The 19,388-nt window shown below is 37.0% G+C and overlaps 1 protein-coding gene across 1 annotated transcript in view; it reads left to right on the plus strand.

The window, feature by feature from the left end:
* Nucleotides 1-19,388, plus strand: part of WDR64 (WD repeat domain 64) — a 138,936-nt gene that overhangs the window by 34,728 nt on the left and 84,820 nt on the right. Inside the window, exon 9 of the mRNA XM_019423099.2 lies at nt 16,601-16,680. Coding sequence (XP_019278644.2) covers nt 16,601-16,680 — 80 coding nt within the window. The remainder of the gene's footprint in view (nt 1-16,600; nt 16,681-19,388) is intronic.

The following is a 19,388-nucleotide window of genomic DNA, read 5'->3' on the forward strand; positions in this document are numbered from 1 at the left end:
GAAATATCCACCTCTAGCCTACTCTAGCTTTCCACAATGGAGAAGGGACATACCCAAACCTAGCCCACTCCAGCCATCCTGACCTACCTAAGGGGGAGGAGGGCTGCAGAACATTTGTGAAGTCTGCAGTTTAGAGGACAGTCTTACTAAAAGACTGAAATCTAATCAAAGGACTGTAGACCACTTCCCTTTCACCCAACCCACCTTACAACCACATTACTAAAGGATTATTTGCAGCAATTCCTTTTTTTTACACAATACATTCAGTCCTACTATCAAGAAAAAAAAATTACAAGGCATACTAAAATGCAAAAACACAGTTTTAAGAGATAGAGCAAGCATCAAACCAAACTCAGATATAGGTGGGATGTTGGAATCAGCAGACCAGGAATGTAAAATAACTATGAGTAATATGTTAAGGGCTCTCATGGATAAAGTGGACACCATGCAAAAAAAAAGATTGGGAATGTAAACAGAGAGATAGAAATTTTAATAAAGAGTCAAAAAAAGGGGTGTCTGGGTGGCTCAGTTGCTTAAGCGTCTGACTTCAGCCTAGGTCATGATCTCATGGTTCGTGGGATCAGACCCCGCATCAGGCTTCGTGCTGACAGCTCAGAGCCTGGAGCCTGCTGCAGAATGGGTCTCCCTCTCTCTGTGCCCCTCCCCCGCTCTCACTATGTCTCTTTCTCTCTCAAAAATAAACATTAAAAATTTTTTTAAAAATAAAAAAGAAATGCTAGAAATCAAAAACACTGTAATAGAAATAAAGAATGCCTTTGACTGGAACAGTAGACTGACTACTTGAGGAAAGAATCTCTGAACTTGAGACTATGTCAATAGACACTTCAAAAATGATAAAACAAGGGACATCTGGGTGGTTTAGTCGGTTAAGTGTCTGACTTCAGCTCAGGTCATGATCTTGCAGCTCACAAGTTCAAGCCCTGCGTTGGGCTCTGTGCTGACAACTCAGAGCCTGGAGCCTGCTTCAGATTCTCTGTCTCCCTCTCTGTCTGCCCCTCCGTCACTCTCTCTCTCTCTCTCTCTCAAAACTGAATAAAAACATTTTTAAAAATTAACAAATGGTAAAACAAGGATAAGAGGTCTGAAAAAAAAAAAAAAGGAATAGAATATCCAAGAACTGTGGAACAACTACGAGAGTTGTAGCATATGCATATGGGAATTCTAGGGAAATGAAGAGAAAAATGAAAAGAAGAAATATTTGAAGGAATGACTGAGAATTTCCCCAAATTAATGTCAGATGCCAAACCACATATATAATAAGCTCAGAGAACACCAAGCATGATAAATGCCAAAATAGCAACAACAACAACAAAAACACTGAGGCATATCATATTCAAATGCTAGAAAATCAAAGATAAAAAATTGTGAAAGAAATAAGATGGAAAAAAGCACCTCATTTTTAGAGGAGGAAAGGTAAGACTTACATCCAACTTCTCCTCAAAAAAACCATGCAAGATGAAAGTGCAGTAAAATATCTGAAGAGTTGAAACAAAAATATACCAACGCAGAATTATTTTTTCTGCAAAAGTATCCTTTCAAAGTGAAAGATAAATAAAAACATTTTCAGACAAACAAAAATTGAGTGAATTTTTTCCCAATGGACCTAACTTGCAAGAAATGTAAAAAGAAGTTCTTCAGAGATGAGAAAAATAATGTATGTAAGAAATCAAGACCCACATAAAGAAAGGAAGATCATTACAGAAGGAATAAGTGAAGGTAAGAATAAAAACATTTATTTTTACTCTTAATTTATCTAACAGATAACAGTTTGTTCACAACAATGGCAACAATGTATTGAGATATATACAAATATATATGATCAAGGTATCTATAACAGCACTGACAGGAAAATTTATAGCATTAGATACATATATTAGAAAAGAAAGATCTAAAACTAATACTCTAAGTTTCCCTTAGGAAACTAGACAAAAATAGAAACTGTCCAAAGTAAGCAGAGAAAAAAAATAAAAATTACAACTGAAATCAATGAAATTAAAAACAGGAAATCAATAGAGAAAGTCAATAAAACCAAAACCTGGTTTTTTGAAAAGATCAATAAAATTGATAAGCCTCTAGCCAGGATAACTAAGAAAAGAGAAGACACAAATTGCTACTATCAGAAGTGAAGAAAATAACATGACTACAGATCCTATAGACATTAAAAAATAAAGGAATATTATGACCAACTCTCTGCCCACAAATTTGATAATCTAGATAAAAATGGACCAATTCCTTGAAAGATATAATCTGTCAAAATTCACACCAGAAGGTAAATAATCTGAATAGGCCTATAATTTGTTAATGAAAATGAATTAATAATAAAACATTCTAAAAGAAAAAGCATCAGGCCCATGTAGGTTTAATGGTGAATTCTACTGTACATTTAAGGAAGAAATTATACCAATTCTCTACAATCTCCTCCAGATAATAGAAGCAGAGAAATACTTTCAGACTTGTTCAGTGAGGCCAATTGTACCCTAATACCAAAACCAGACACAGGCATTACAAAGAAAACTACAGACCAGTGTCTCCCAGGAGTATAGATGCAAAAATCCTTGACAAAATATTAGCAAATTGAACTTAATAAGATATAAAAAGAAATATACACCATGACCAGGTATGCAAGGCTGATTCAACATTTGAAAATTATTTAATATATCCATCATATCAACAGGCTAAGAAGAAAAATCAATTATCACATCAATAGATACAAAAAAGCATTTGAAAAAAATCTATTCATGTAAAAACTCTAAATCAAGACACAGACCTTGTATTTCTTTCTCTCTCTCTCTCTCTCTCTCTCTCTCTCTCTCTCTCACACACACACACACACACACACACATCTCAAAATGGACCAAAGATGTAAATATAAAACCCAAACCTATAAAACTCCTAGATGAAAATCTAAATAATCTTAGTTTTGGCTGTGACTTTGTAGATTCAACACCAAAGGCATAATCCATGAAAAGAATGAATGATAAGCTGGGCTTCATTAAAATTAAAAACTTATGCTCTTCAAAAGACACTGTCAAGAGAACAAAAAGACAAACCATAGACTGGGAGAAAATATTTGCAAAAGGCATATCTGATAGAGGACTCTTAGACCAAGAACTCTTGAAACTCAAGAATAAGAAAACAAACAAATTTTAAAAATGGGCAAAAGATCTAGACAGATACTTCACCAAAGGAGGTATACAGATGGAAATAAGCACATGAAAAGATGTTCCACATTATATGTCATTAGAAAAATGCAGATTGAAGCCACAATGAATATGGCAAATCCACAGCTAATACCATACTCAGTAAAAGCTCAAAGTTTTTCCTCTAAGATCAGGAACAAAGATGCCCACTTTTGCATCTTCAACATAGTATTTGAAATCCTAGCCAGAGCAAGAAACAAGAAAAAGAAATGCCTTTTAGGCATTCAAATTGGAAAGAAAGTAAAACTGTCACTATTTCCAGATGACATGATATTATATATAGAAAGTCCTAAAGACTCCACCAAAGAGCTGTTAGAACTAATAAATTAATTCAGTAAACTATGGGATACAAAATCAATATACAAAAATCAGATGTGTTTTTATAAAATAATAATTAACTATTGGAAAGAGTAATAAGAAAATAATCCCATTTACAATTGAATCAAAAACAATGCAATACCTATGAATAAATTTAACCGAGGAGATGAAAGATTGAACGCTGTAAGACATTAATGAAAGAAATTAAAGAAGATACAGATAAATGGAAAGATATTCCATGCTCATGGATTGTTAGAATTAATATCATCACAATACCCATACTACCCATAGCAATCTGCAGGTTCAACGTAATCCATATCAAAATTCCAGTGGCATTTTTTCCCCACAGAAATAAAGCAAGCATTCCAATATTTGTGTGGCACCCCAAAAGGCCCCAAGTAGGTGAATCAATCTTGAGAAAGAGTAACAAAGCTGGAGGCATTATGCTCCCTGATTTCAAATTGTATTGCAAAGCTATAATAATTAAAACAGTATAGCATAGGTCTAAAAACAGACACACAGATCAGTGGAACAGAATAGAAAGCCCAGAAATAATCCCACACAAATATGATCAATTAATTGTGGCAAAGAAGCCAAGAATGCGCTATGGGAAAGACCGTCTCTTCAATAAATGGTATTGGGAAAACTGGACAGCCACATGCAAAAGAATAAAATTGGACCCCTATCTCACACCATACACAAAAATGAACTCAAAATGGATTAAAGGCCTGAATGTGAGAACTGAAGCCATAAAACTCATAGAGTAAATGTAATGTAAGTAATGTAAGACATTAATCTTGGCTGTGATGTTTTAAATCTGACACCAAAAGCAAAAGCAACAAAGGCAAAAGTAAACAAGTGAGACTATATCAACCTAAAAAGCTTCTGCGCAGCAGGGAAGCCCTAAGAAAAATGAAAAACCACCTACTGAGTGGAAGAAAATATTTGCAAATCATATAACTGATAAGGGGCTAATATCTAAATATTGTAAATATTTATACTTATATAAAAATATTTAATTTAATTTATTTATATAATTTATTTACATATTATATATTTATATATGTTTTATATATAAAGAACTCATACAACTCAAGAGCAAAAAACAATCCAATTTAAAAATAGGCAGAAGATCTGAATAGAAATTTTTTTTCAAAGGAGACATACAGATGACCAACAGGTACATGAAGAGGTGCTCCACATTACTAGTCATCAGAGAAATGCATATCAAAACCACAATGAGATATCACCTCACACCTGTTGGGATGGCTAAAGTCAAAATTATAAGAAACACCAAATGTTCGTGAAGATGTAGGGAAAAGGGAACCTTGGTGCATTATTGGTAGGAATGTAAATTGGTGCGGTCACTATGAAAAACAATACAGAAGTTCCTCAAATTAAACTAGAATTAATTTAATTTAATTTAATTAATCAAAATTAAAATTAATTTAGATTAATTTAGTTAATTAATTATAAATTAAAAATTAAATTAAAATTTAAATTAAAAATTAATTTATTAATTAATTAAAATTAATTAATTTTAAATTAATTAAAAATTAAAAATAGAACTACCATACGATGCAGTAATTCCACTTCTGGGTATTTATCCAAAGAATACAAAACGCTAATTCAAAAAGATAATATGCATCACCATGTTTCTTATAGCATTATTTACAGTAACCAAAATATGGAAACAAAGTAACGGTCCATCGATGGATAAATGGATATGAAAATTGGTACATAAATACAATAGAATATTATTCAGCCATAAAAAGAATGAAACCTTGCCATTTGTGATAATTTGGATGAACCTGGAGAGTTATACTAAGTGAAATAAGCCAGAAAGAGGAAGACAAATACTGGATGGTATCACTTACATGTGGGATCCCCCCCAAAAGTCAAACTCACAAAAACAAAGAGTAGAAAAGTGGTTGCCAGGGGCTGGGTTGGGGGAAATAGGGAAAAGTTAGAAAAATGTATAAACTTGCAGTTACAAATGAATAAGATCTGAGGATGTATTGGCGACTATCATTAATAACACTATATTGTATAACTGAAATTTGCTGAAAGTAGGACTTAAATGTTCTAGAAAGAAAAAAAAAGGAAGGAAGGAAGGAAGGAAAGAAGGAAAGAAGGAAAGAAGGAAAGAAGGAAGGGAGAAAAGAAAGAGGAAGGAAGAGGAGAAGAAAAGAGAATGGAAGGGAATAGAAGGGAAGGGAAGGGAGAGAAGGGAAGAGAAGATATGAGAGAAGGAAGGAAAGAAAGAAAACAAAGAAAAATACTCAAAGTGATGGTTATGTTAGTTAACTGGATGGGGAGGAATCCTTTCACAATGTATATACATATCAGATCAAAAAAAAAAAAAACCTGAAAAGATAAAAACAAAACAAAAGACTAAGGGTCAAAACTTAAAACAATAAAAATCTCTTCTTGATAATTTAATTCCCTTCTTTAAAACTCATTGTAATCATTTTTTATGAATTTCAGCTCTTCTATGTAAAGAACAAGAGATTGAGTCTTACCTATAGGACTTGGGCTTTCCCCCTTTTACATTAGGGTTAAACTAAAATACATACTAGAAAAAATAATGAATAGTGTTTCCCTAACAAAACACAAATGGTAACTTCCAGGTCCTTCCTATTGAGTTTTTTAACGAAATTCACAAAAAGTGAGAGAAAAAGATAGCCTCTACACATACAGGGCTAGAATTTTAATTTAAGAAACAGACTAACAAAATTAGAAATGTTATGGAAGAAGAGAATATCACATCTCTGAAATGACTGACTACCCTCCATTTTCTTGAAAGTTGTAATCTTCATGAAAGAAACATATTTTCCCATCATCCAGAAAAAGATAAAAAATATTTATCTTGATGTATAATATATTGCACTGAGAAATGAATTAAAAACTTTTCACAGAACATTAAAAATAGTTTCATTTCTTAACACCAGATCTGATTCCATAAATATCATTTCTATGGCATAATTAATTTTCACTTAGTTTCTGTAACATAATTAACTACTAGTGATTAGACTCTGACGTTTTAAGGGAGTGCATTTCTGAAACATTTAATTAAGAATAGATGCAACTTAATTTCTAATTGATTTTGTATTGTGTTGGCAATTCATGATACATTTATAACCATAAAGAAGCATTTGTGAAAGCACATGAAATATAATATGCCCTGTATCCTTATAGTACATGTATATTCTACTTCAACATCCAGAGAAATGATTTTCATTTCCAAGATACACAAATCTACACACATGATTTTACCCACACAAATATTTCCAGTACATTCACCAGGGTAATTCTAACCATCAATATGGCGACCAGAAAGCTATACAGGCCATGTAGTTCAGCCTTGAATCCAGAAGTGTATCAGTAATTCAACAAATATTTACTAAGTCACTATGTGGTAAGCACTGTGGACAATACAAATATGTTTAAGTCGTGATCCCTGCCTTTAAATGCTTAAAATCTAGGTAAGATGACAAGAAATACATAGAATCAGTGCCATGCTGGAGTCAGCTCATATCAGTTTATGAGAGCTGATTGCTAAGATTTCAGGAATTTGGCAAATTTCTTAAACACTGCCATCATTTAAAATTTATATAAGCTCAGAATTCCAGTATATTAAAACCAAAAGCAATAAATACTCCAAGCTCATCACTTTTTATTTTACTACATTTTACTATTATGTATATCCTCAAGGATTTTATGTCCTTAAGAACATGAGAATACTATATAATGGTGTATAACTGTGTATCTTTTCCAGACTCCAAGTTCAGAGATGTCACATTACTCATTTGAAATTGTCCACCATAGGAATATTTATACAATGAAAAACAGCAAATGTTATAAACAAATGCCCTCCCCCACCTCCACTTCCCTGGCCCCTGCTGAATATTAAACATTTACCAGCACACAACTGCATAGGATAATTCACATTGCAAAGCAAAGCATGTTAATTTCAGTTGAATGGTTTATGATTATGGGCATAATAGGAGCTTAGAAAAGAGAGTGATAAATGATAGCCCTCTAGGAAGCCTATTGGAGATAAGAACAAGCCTTATATAGGGGATGATGAAAATAAATTTAGCAGAGATTCTATTAAACAAGAAAGGTCATAGCAGCTAACAATAAGCATGCCAAGTCCATTTTTGGATGAATTAGGTGGCTTATTTCTTCTTAAAGAATATCTTTACATTGATGTGTTTAGTTGGGTATTGTCAATCTCACATTACAAAGTAGAAACCCAGGGCACCTGGGTGGCTCAGTCTGTTGATCAGGGGCCAACTCCTGATTCTGACTCAGGTCATGATCCCAGGGTCATGGGATCGAGTCCTGGATTGGTTCCATGTTGAGTGTAGAGGTGTGCTCTCTATCTCTCTTAAAAGAAATTAAAACAAAATGGAAATCAAAAGATTAGGCTGAATAATATTGACAAGCACCTAGAAGTTTTGTCTTCAGAATCCCCGGTATCCCTCTCTCTGGCCTCTCTGTCTTACACTGTTGGCTCTTAAAAGATGTGACTCTCTCTGCGCCTTCTCAATGACCTCACTGAGGCCTCTAATCCTTCATCTCCAAATTTTGTCAGTTCTCTCCTTGACTTTCTTGTCTCCCTCCTAACCTGGACCCCAGGTAAGTCATCTGAGTTCATGTATCACCAGCATTCTCTGCCCTGCACCTCATCTACCATGCACCCCATCTGTCAAGCACCAATCAGAATCCCAACCCTACTGCTCCATAGAGTCCTTATTTCACCCTCTCTGTTTACCTCAGACTATCCCCACCTCCATTGATGTTGGCCCTTCATGACCACAAAACCCTAAGGTCTTTGGAGTAATTCCCAACATCCCACATCATTTGGAATTTTCTATATCCACACCTATCCTTGATCTTTCTTTTTTGTTGAAATAGAAAAGCCTCCATTGGTGGCCTTGCTTTTTTTTTTTTTTTTTTTAGCTTGCTAATCTGTTTCTACTAGTCTCTCATTTCCACCTACAATACTTAAGTCTCTTCTGATGTAAGTGATGCTTTTCTTGACCTATAACCTCCTTTGAGCTTTCATACTACACTTTCCCTGGAAAAAGTACTCCACACTCACCATTTCCACTACCTCCACATTATTTGTTCCCTCCATAACCTTCTCTCATGCAGCGTCTCCCCTTCTACTCTGTAGAAGGGACTCTCAAGTTGGCCAATGATGTCTACATTGTCAAACCAAAGGAAACTTAACATACCAGATAGCCTCAGGGCATTTGGCATTACTGATCTCACTCACCCTGAAACTCTATCCTCTTAGCTTTTGGGAAGCCAGAGTTTTCTCCTGGTATCTTATTATTCTTTTTCCTATGACTCCTCTTTTTGTATTTGCTCTTAAATGGGGTGTTCTCTAGAGTTCTGTCCTTAGCTAACTTTAATTATCACTTTCTAGGAACTTCTTGGGTGATGTTCCTATTCTCTAACATACGAACATCTATATGCTATGAAACCCAAACTATGTTGAACTTTGTACTTCGTATACCTGCTCACCATCTCCACTTGGATATTTCATAGCCCCTCAAACTCATGTTCACGACTGAACTTAAATCCTTCACCTCTTAAGCTATATATTTTACAGGATTTTTAAAATATTTTTCTTGGTCCATCCAATTACTATGATCCATCAACTCATCATAGGCAGAAATCTGACAACCCCATATGATTCCTTCCTCTGTGCCCACAAACCACCAATCAACATATCCTTCTATGTTCTCTTATAAACACTCATTGAATCTGTCTTATCTTCTGTATCTCTATATCCCTAGGCTATCTTCAACTAGTGTCTTGCCTCAGTTTTATCCCTGCCAAGACTATTGTCCCTTAATCTTCCAGAGTATTCTGATAAAGATGATATCCAGCCATCTCGATAACTTTCACGTTTTCCATCCCCTGCCATAGCATCTCCATGGTCTAGTCTCTTCCAGCCTCTCTACCTCATCCCCTTCACTGCCTTTCACTGCCTTGTACTTAAACTCCTGTAACTCTGAGTTCGGGGCTGCTCTCAGGGTAGGAGCATGTACATGCTGGGATTTTATACCTGTTTGGTGCCTTAAATACTCTCCCCTCTCTTCCTCTTACTTCTATTCCCTCAACCTCCATAATCCTTTTGTTTGTTTGTTTGTTTGTTTCATGGAAAAGAGGAAAGTTTTTTGTTTTTAACTTTTTTCCAATTTTATTGAGGTACTGTTGATCCCATAATCCTTCAAGGATCAGTTGATACCAACTCTAGGAAATTTTCCTGACCTTCTCCCAGAACCTCCTTTCCCAACTGATTTAGGTATCCTTTTTGTGCCTCAGTCTTTTTATTTATCTTTTAATTATGATTAAGGGTGTGCCTTCCCAAGACACTAAGTTTGTCTAGAGCTATTACTATATCTAACATTGTCTAACCAATTGTCCTATAATTTGAGCAATTTGATGAAACCAGAAGAAGCTCCAGAGTCTGAATCTTCATTTGTTCAGTAAATACTTACTGATGAGTTGCTATATTTGAGGCATTGTACTCTGTGCTGGTAATTTAAAGATGAATAAGACTAGTTCCTTGATCTTGTATCTGATGAGAGAGAAAACAAATAGATTCCCACAGAGGCTGATAAGTGTCATGATATAGATATTAGAGAGGTGTATGGGAGCAGAAAAGAGTTCTTAGAGCATCCTACATAGGATTTTGAAGGGAGAAAAATTGGGGAAGTCTTCCTGAAGAAGGGCTCATGCATGCTGAGTTTTGAAGACCTGATAACAATTAGCCAGGCAAAGCTATTGCATTGAGAGTGGATAAATAGCCCCATTAAAGAAATGACATTTACAAAGGTGTGGAAGTGAAAAAGAAAATGGCAAGTTCTAGAAACTGTAAGTGGATCAATATTATTGGAGCACAGAGAGGGAGAAGTGTTGGGAAAGATGAGGAGGGACAGGGAAAAAATGAAAAAGCCAGTATATTATGCTGAAGAGTTGGAATATTAACCTGAGAGCTATAGGAAGCTATTGAATGCTTTGGCAAGCAGAATGGTCAAAGAAGTATTTTTGACAGACCACCTTAGCAACACGATGGAGAATGGATTGGGGAAAGGCAAGTTGGAAAGGAGAGAACTGGGAATATAGGGTAATAATTCAGAAAGGAGCTGATGAGAGCTTGAACTTAACCAGTGGAAATAAAAATGGAGACAGAAGAGATTCATGTAAAATTGATAAGAATTGGTGACCTACTGGATAAAAGAAATAAAGAGAGAAATCTAAATTTCATTTTTTTCATTTGTAACAATATTTATTGAACGACTATTATAGACCAAAAACTGTTCCAAGAATTGATATAATGGTATACAAAAAAGATCAACTCTCTCCTCTCCTGGAGCACATATCCAAGTGGGAAAGACAATCCTATAAATAATAGAAATTTAGGAAATGAAGTAAGGTTACAGGATAGAGTGACTGCAGATAGTATTTTTGATAGGATAGTCAGGAGACACTGCTCTGAGGAGCTAACATTTGAGCAAAGAACTGAATGAGGTGAAGAGCAAATCATCCAAGATCCAGAGGAAACCTTAGGGCAGTAGCAGGCTGCTGGGTTTCTGTCTGGGAGGCCCATTTGCGTGGCTAAGCTATTTATTAAGAGAGAATGTTAGTAAAGGAATAAGTTTATGAGGAAGCAAATGACTTCTAATGTCACTTCTGCCACTTATTTCTTGGCCAAGTGGTCTTGGGCATGTTACTTATCTGAACCTCAATAGCTTCATTAATGAATGGGGAAAATGGTAACTTTGTTACCTCCCAGGACTTTTGCACTGCTCAAATGAGCTGAGATGAGTGAAGGTCCCTTGAAACTGTAAAATACTGTAATAATTTAAAGGTTTATTATTTGCTTATAGATGTTCATGCTCTTTCACAAAGAATTGATTTTTAAAGAACACGTTGATTTCCATGCACTGTCAAAATCCATAATAATGACAATACTGGGAGGGAAAGAAAAGCACTAATATTTTTCCTTGGGGAACAAGTTATGATGGGGCACATATTCCCTTTTTCCAAAGCTTAGGATCTATCTATCAAGTGGTGATTCTTGTGTTAGATTTTAAACAAGATGGTAATCTTCCTGATCTCATTTAGATTGTATACCTTCTTTTTGTGAGGGAAAATATGCCCTTCAACTAGCATGATTCTAAGCCAATCTAATTTCTTTTCTCCCCCAGTGGAGTAACCTCAAGAGCAGGACTAAGTTGTTTACATTCTCCTTCACTTATTGTATTCCTTTTTATCCTGGATTCCAATCCATTTTCCCATGCATGCATGCACAGACATACACACACACACACACACACATACACACGCACACACACAACACCATTCTATTGGGTTCAATGTATCTTTTTGTTTATACATTTTCTTCAAAATCTATATTTGTATGTATTTCTAATTTATGTAATGGTATTATAGGGAACTTAAATTCCTAGTCTCCACAGTGTTCCATAGATTTGGTACTTAGTAGTCATAAACAGATTGCTAGAAGATTTTATTTTCAAACTAGCCAATACTTCTGGTCTTTGCTCTGAAATCATCTATTTTGCAAGAGTCAGGAGTTTGTCTTTGAGCCCAATTCTGAGCTTCCTAGTATTTACCATAACTTCTGGAATGTGGTTGATGATACATTCAGCCTGAGGGAGTCAGGAAACTGAGATAAAAATACTCAGCCAACCTCAGCAAACGGTGATCATCGATCCATTCAGTAAGATTATGGCTGAGTTTTTCAACTATTTCCTTGGGCCACTCTCCTAAGTCTAGAAGCTAAAGAGATTTCTCAAGTGATACAGTATAATAATGTTTTCCTGAACTGTCGGTGCCACTGGAGAGTCATCTCAATAGAAAGGAGAGTCAGGTCCATTTCATCCCTAGATTCAACATATTCCTATTACTGCAATTTCCTATAATGAGTCTTAAGTTGAGCCCGATGAAACTGCAATTATCCTAATACGTAATTGGCCAGCTGTTAAAATGGGAGCTAGCACAACTCCCAAGAAGGCAGGAAAAAACTCCTCTCAAAAAAATTTCCATTTCAAACGTGATTACCATTTTGGTTATAATTTTGTATGGTAATTTCACAAATGGAGTTTTGTACCAGCAAGAAAATGAACATCTGCAATTAATTATACCATGTAAAGCATATGGGCCTGTTGCAAGACATAAGTTGAACCTTTAACTCTTCGATAGCTTGACAACTTCCCAGAGATGAACAACTAACTATTCAGCGTTACTTTTTCTCAGTTACCCAACTCAGACGCAGGTTTTTATACTGGGAAGTGTATACTGCCTCATAATAGGGTCGCTGTGGACCCAGACAGAACTGGTTTCCATCCTAGTACCACTAGCTTTCTGAGCACTGAACACCGTGAACACAGTAACATTACCTCTTCTTAATCTGTTTCCCCATCATTAGATGGGAATGAATATACCTACCTTATAGTCTTAGGAAAATGACTAAGTTAACTCATGTAAAATGAGTACATGGTTAGTACTCAATAAATGTAAGTTCTTTTTTTGTTCCCTTTGTAAAGATGCTGAAAAGCAGCAAAAAAATGAGTGTGAATGCTAACAACAGGTGAAACTACTATAGAGCTGTCATGGTTTGGGCCTTGTGCTCCGGCATTGAGAGTAGGGGTCAGAAAACCACAAGGACCAAATCCAGTAGGCCATCTGTTTTTGTTACATCTGCAAACCAAAAATTATTTTTACATTTCCAAATTGTTGAACAAGTCAAAGGGATGACCCATTTCATGACCCATGAAAGTTATGTGAAATTCAAATTTCTTTGCTCATGAAGTAGTATGGGAATACAGCCATGCTTACTCATTTATGTATTATTTATGGCTGTTTTCATGCCACAGTAGCAGAGTTGAGTAGTTGTGACAACAGAGACTATATGGCAAAGTCTAAAATATTTATTATTTGGCTCCTTAAAGAAAAAGTTTACCAACTCCTGATTTAGTTTTCTATTGCATCCTTACTTGTCCCTTGGGAATGGGCACAATATGGATCAGTGGCAGGTAACAATGCAGAGTGTGGGCCACTTAAAAAAATACCTTGATGTGAGTCACTCTGAAATTTCCTACTTCACATTCTCAAGGAGAAAATAAAAATACTTTCTTCCTTGCATCCTGCCTTCACTTCCACTAACTATCCTTACCTCCAAGGGAAGAAAAGATAGGAAGACACCCTACTTGCTCAATGGCCCTTCTTCATCGATCACAGGATCTCCCTGGAGTCCCTTTGTGTCTGGGCACCATCTTCCATCCAGTAAACAGCACCAGTCATGTGACACACATGCACTAAGAGTCACCCCTTTAACTTCCATGACTGACCTCTTCCCTCCCAGGCTTGGATTTGTGTAACAATAACAGGGAAGCTGAGGCGAAGGACACTATCATTCAGTCAGGGCCTTTTGAGAGTAGAGTTGGTTTTTATTTTTACTTTTTAAAGAAATTGTTAGAAAATGTTTCTCTTTCAGAAGTGCCATTGTCTCAAGAGTAGCAGGGAAAACTTCAGAGAGAACTTCCCAGAATCAATACATTTCTATTCTCTGTGATTCCGGAAAGGGGTGTTGTCTATCTGGTGTTCATATCTTAAGGATATTCAAACAAATATTTATTGGGAGTCTTCTATGCTCAAAGTGCCATGGTGGCTACATTTTCTTTTCTATGGAATGGACCATGTGGGCCTACCTTGTACATGAGACTGAGGCTGGTGCCATCTTGCTTTGGGGGGTGTTTACAGATAAGGGTTCACTGAGGCACCTTGGCCCTGTTCTTAACCTTCTGATTAAGAACAACTAGAACATTTTTGTAGGACGCTGAAAGTACTGTGAGCCTGAGGTGATGTGCTTTCCATGCCTAATGGACACACTCTTCTCTTGCCAGAGGGACACAGGACAATGGAGAAGGGTGACACCTTTCTGTGTGGTGAGCCAGTGTGAATGTCCTGTGAGACACAGTAGATATCTTAGAAGCTGTGCTAACACAAGGTAGCCCAAGAGGCTGTGCTGTTGGTACAAAGTGACACCATAAGAGACTGTGTTTGGAGACAAGGGTAGAAGAGAGTGATGTCTTTCCTGGTTTGTAACCCCATCAAGCTTAGCTCAGTCAACCAACTACAGTTACCAAGTGTGTCATTGGCAAAACTTGAATGAGTCACCCGCCAAAACTTTCTATTTCTTATCTGGGACATTTAAACATTTTCAAAATTCTAAATTCCGACTTTAGATTTCTGTTACTACATTGAGGCTTCTTTTCATGAACTTTGGGGAAAAGAAAGGGGGAGTATTTTATGTATGGATTTGGAAATATATTCAAGATATAATATGAAGTGAAAAAGCAAGGAACAGAATGATATATGCTGCCATTTGTGCTTAAGAAAAAAGGAAAGGAAATAACACACACATCCAAGGCAAGAGGAGGTGAAGGCCAGCTGCTGTCTTTCCCCTCCCTCCCTGCTTCTGTGACTCATTAATTCCTGATCCAGGGCTCCTTCCAGGTGTCCCTCTTCACATAAACACGTCTCTTCCTTCACCCCATCTGGTCAGATGCAGTAACACCTTTCAACTATTGCTAGTATCAGAGGTCAGTATTATTATTATTATCCCATCTAATGAACAAGGAGGCATAGAACACCTGGGTGGCTCAGTTGGTTGAGCGTCCGACTCTTGATTTTGGCTCAGGTCATGATCTCATGGTTTGTGGGATTGAGCACCGTCTCCAGCTCCATACTGAGCATGGAGCCTGCTTGGGATTCTCTCTCTCTCCCTCTACTCTTCTCCCCCCCACCCCCCACTCATGCTCACTGTCTCTCTCTCTCTAAAAACAAAAACAAAAACAAACAAAACAATAAGTCAGAAGGCAGTGATGAAGCCAGGATTTAAGCCCACACATTTTCACTGAAGCCTGGTCTCTTTTAAGAACAGCACAATACTACTCACAGATACTAAATTAGCACTCAAAACTATACTAAAATTATATGATAGATGCTATATGCTATAGGGAAAATAATATGGCACCAGGAGAGACAATAACACAAAAAATACTGCTTAGTTGGTGGGGGCAAGAGGGTGGAGTTGAGGCAAGGCTTTTCTGATAAAGTAGCTTTTGAACTGATGCTCACAGAAGGATGGGTGGAGAAAGGCCGGGATCTCAAGCAAGCACATCTTTGGCCTGTGCAGAATGTCTTATGGAGGGAGTGAAGGAGCTTAGTGTGGCCAGAGGGAGGGTGGCTAGAGTAACATGGCTGGATCACAGCATGAAGGGAAAGGAGAAGGCATGGAACAAGCCTGGAAAGGTGACAGGGGCCACCCAAGGCCATGTGGACCAAGTGGGCCAGGTGAAGGAGCTTGGGTCCTCTTAGAACTTCAGGAAATCTCTGGACAGAAGTGCTGTGCTCCGATTCAGGTTTTAGGGGTCACCCTGGCTGTAACATGACAGCAGAACTTGAGGTGGGAATGTGGACAGGAGAATGGACATGGTGGAGGCTAAGAAGTTAGCAGTTTATTGTAGAAGGTCTGGTCAGAGGGAATGGAGGCTTTAACCCGGACACTGTAGTGGAAACAGGAAGCAGTGGTAATATTTCAGTATATTTTAGAGGACTTGACAGAAGGTGGCATGTGGGTGGTGGTAGAGGAGGATGCGTCCAAAGGCATTCCTGGTGTTGTGTGTACCAAATGGACTCAGTCAGCTGCCCAATAGCCTTTCTGGATTGAGAAAGGTCGGTGTCTGACAGTCCTTCCATGAGCACAAGCATAGTTCCCAGGGTGGAAGACTTGATTTCCCGCTAAGCAGAAAGAATACAAAGTGCTGTGGTAAATCACATTATGGAATGAATGGATTCTGTGGGTCAGTGAAGATGTCATCATTACTTACCATACTTCCTGATTTACAACCAGCTTAGAAATGAGTCTACTGAACATAACCTATGTATAAGTTAGAATTCGCTTTATAAAGAAAAATGTAGAAGCTTTACATCTCATTTGTGTTTCCCAGGCCTGTCAGAGAGTTCTCCATGCCAAGAGGAGCAAACACTTTTTGTTACTGTACAAAGGCAAACGTGATTGTCACTGGAGGTAAGGGGATAGTTCATATCATACAGAGATTTTCTACTTGGCAAACAGCGCTCTCCTTGATTAATATGGTGGTCTTCATAAGCCTACAGAATTTTACTCCTAGGAAAACATTTTAGAGAATTAAGAAATTTGCCTAAATCTGTCAGACTTTTTCTTTGTGCCTTCTGGATTTGATGGCACACTTAGAAAGTTCTTCCTTAGCACCAGAATATATGATATACTTTCTCCTGTATTTACTATAGTTTTTTATTGCTTTATTTATATTTTTCCTTCAGACCTTTAATCTCTCTAGAAGTTATTTCAACATGTGAGAGCATGAGTTCCTAGACTGGGTCCCCCAGGGTTTTAAAGGAGTTCTGGAGGCCCCTGAAAGCTAATGACATTTGTGTGTCTATGTGCATTTTTCTGGAAAGGTAGTTCCAAATTTTATCAAATCTTCAATGGGATACATGACCACCAAGGTCAGGGGCCAGTGTTTTAGAGTTAGGAGAAAAGAGGCCAGGGAGCAAGCCTTGAAACACACTAGTATTTAAGGGTTAAGTATGGTGTAATATAGGATACAAGGTCATCTGTGGAGAGTAAGGGAAAGATGGTATTATAAGAAGCTTGAAGGGGAAAGTGGAGAATGAAGAGGTTCCTTGAGCCTCAGACGCATCACCTATAATCCAGAGGTGCAGGAGGATGGCTTTGAGCCTGAGCTCTGGAGTCAGACGTTTTGGCTGCAAATCCTGGTTGTCTTTCCAGCAAGTTGTGTGGCCTTGGGGAGTTTATTTCATTCCTTTAAGCTTCCATCTACTGGAAAGTGAGACTGATAACAGTATCTATTCATAAGATTATATATAAGAATTCAAATTCAAATAAAGTACTTAGCATATAATAAGTGCTCAATACAAATCTACAAATAATAATACTAGCAATAACAAAACCTACATATGGTGGTGTTTAAGATTAACTGAGATAATGTATGCCTGGCACATAGTTACTTTTCAATAAGTATTAATTCAATCCATCTATAACACATAGGCAAAGTCATTTTGGCAAACATATGGGGGTTTTATTGGAATAAAAAGAACTCAGAGGTTCCAGTTAGGAGGCTGTTCCAGAAGTCATGAGTGAAGTGGTGAGGGTCTGAATTGTAGGAGCAATGGAAAAAGAAAAGAGAGAGCCAGTCCCAAAGGCCTGGGAAAGAAACTAGTCATAAAACCTGAAGTAAGAATGGCATTGGGATTAACAAGACAGATCAACCAGCTGCAAGTGTGTAAAGTAGGAGAAACAGAAGAGCAGCAGCTGTATTGTCACCAGAGATCAGGAAGAGGTTGCTTACATGGGAAGGAGAGCAAGCAGATCTCAAGTTTGAACTTAAATGTCACATGTGATTAGACACCCAAGAGGATGCTCCTTTTGGTGATGGAAAAAAGGCCTAGTTGGATGTAGGGGATGTGGTGGCCCCAGGCTGCCTACATGTGTGAGAAGAAGAGCTCCTGGGGTACCTCAAGGAGATCGGAGTCACCTTAAGTAAAGATAACATAGACTTGAAAGATGTAAATGAACAAAACAGAAACTCAAACAAACATCAAGAAAATGGCTTATACTGGAGATCTGAACTTTATCAAGGGAAAGAGCAAACAAGATTTTTAAGAAGCAAGCTGTCACCAACAAAAGTACCATTTGGTAAATTCTTAGAGCAAAAATATTTATTAAAAGAGCAAAACTGTTCAGTGAGTAATGCAACCGGCTCCTTCAAATTCCTTCCCCCAAAACACACACACCTTTGTTTTCCTATCAAGAGTTTCCTATCATGCCTCAGCCCTGAAGCGCAATATTGATAAGTACAGTCCACCTTTCAACAATGCAGTGGTCAGGGACACTGACCCCCTATAGTAGAAAATCCCTACTTTAAGTGACTCTTAACTCCCACAAAACTTAGCTACCAACAGCCAACTGTTGACTAGAAGCCTTACAGATAACCTAAACAGCTGATTAACACATTCTTTGAATGTTTGATGTATTATACACTGTATTCTTACAATAAAGTAAGCCAGAGAAAAGAAAATGTTATTAAGAAAGTCATAAGGAAGAAAAAAATACATTTATAGTTCCATAGTGTATTTATCAAAAAAAAAAAAAAAATCCTCATATAAGTGGACCCACGCAGTTCAAACCTGTGTTGTTCAAGGGTCAACTGTGTAAAGATAGTCACACTGTCTCTGCACACCTGAGTAATCTCCCCCAAGGACTTAAAGCTAAAGTTTTCTTCAAGTTTATATTTGAAGTTTATATTGAAATTTGTGCTCAGCTTTGGGCCCTTTCACAACACTTACTTAAAACTAGTTTATGGTTTGAATATTATTTAAAAAAAATATACAGTAGTCTATCGAAAAGCAAAACAAGTAAAAATACTGCACTAAAAGTTAGAAGAGCTGGGTTTAGTCATAACCTGGACACTAACCAACTGTCTGATTTTCAACAATCATGTAATCTCTCCCATTGCTCACTTTCCTTATCTGGTAAACAGAGGAAGTTGAACTACATCAATTCCAAGATTCCCTTGAGCTTAAAATACCCTGATTCTATTGTTTAAGGAAATTCCTGTTCATAGGGAGATAAATTAAAATGTTCTTTGGAAATTTTGGAACCCAGTCTGCTAATTAGGTATTACTCAATATATAGTCAGAGCTTTGTGTACTCAGAAAACTGAGGCATTAAAG

Source organism: Panthera pardus, unplaced genomic scaffold (genome assembly GCF_024362965.1).
Source record: "Panthera pardus isolate Hobbes unplaced genomic scaffold, ASM2436296v1 HiC_scaffold_21, whole genome shotgun sequence".
NCBI lineage: Eukaryota > Metazoa > Chordata > Mammalia > Carnivora > Felidae > Panthera > Panthera pardus.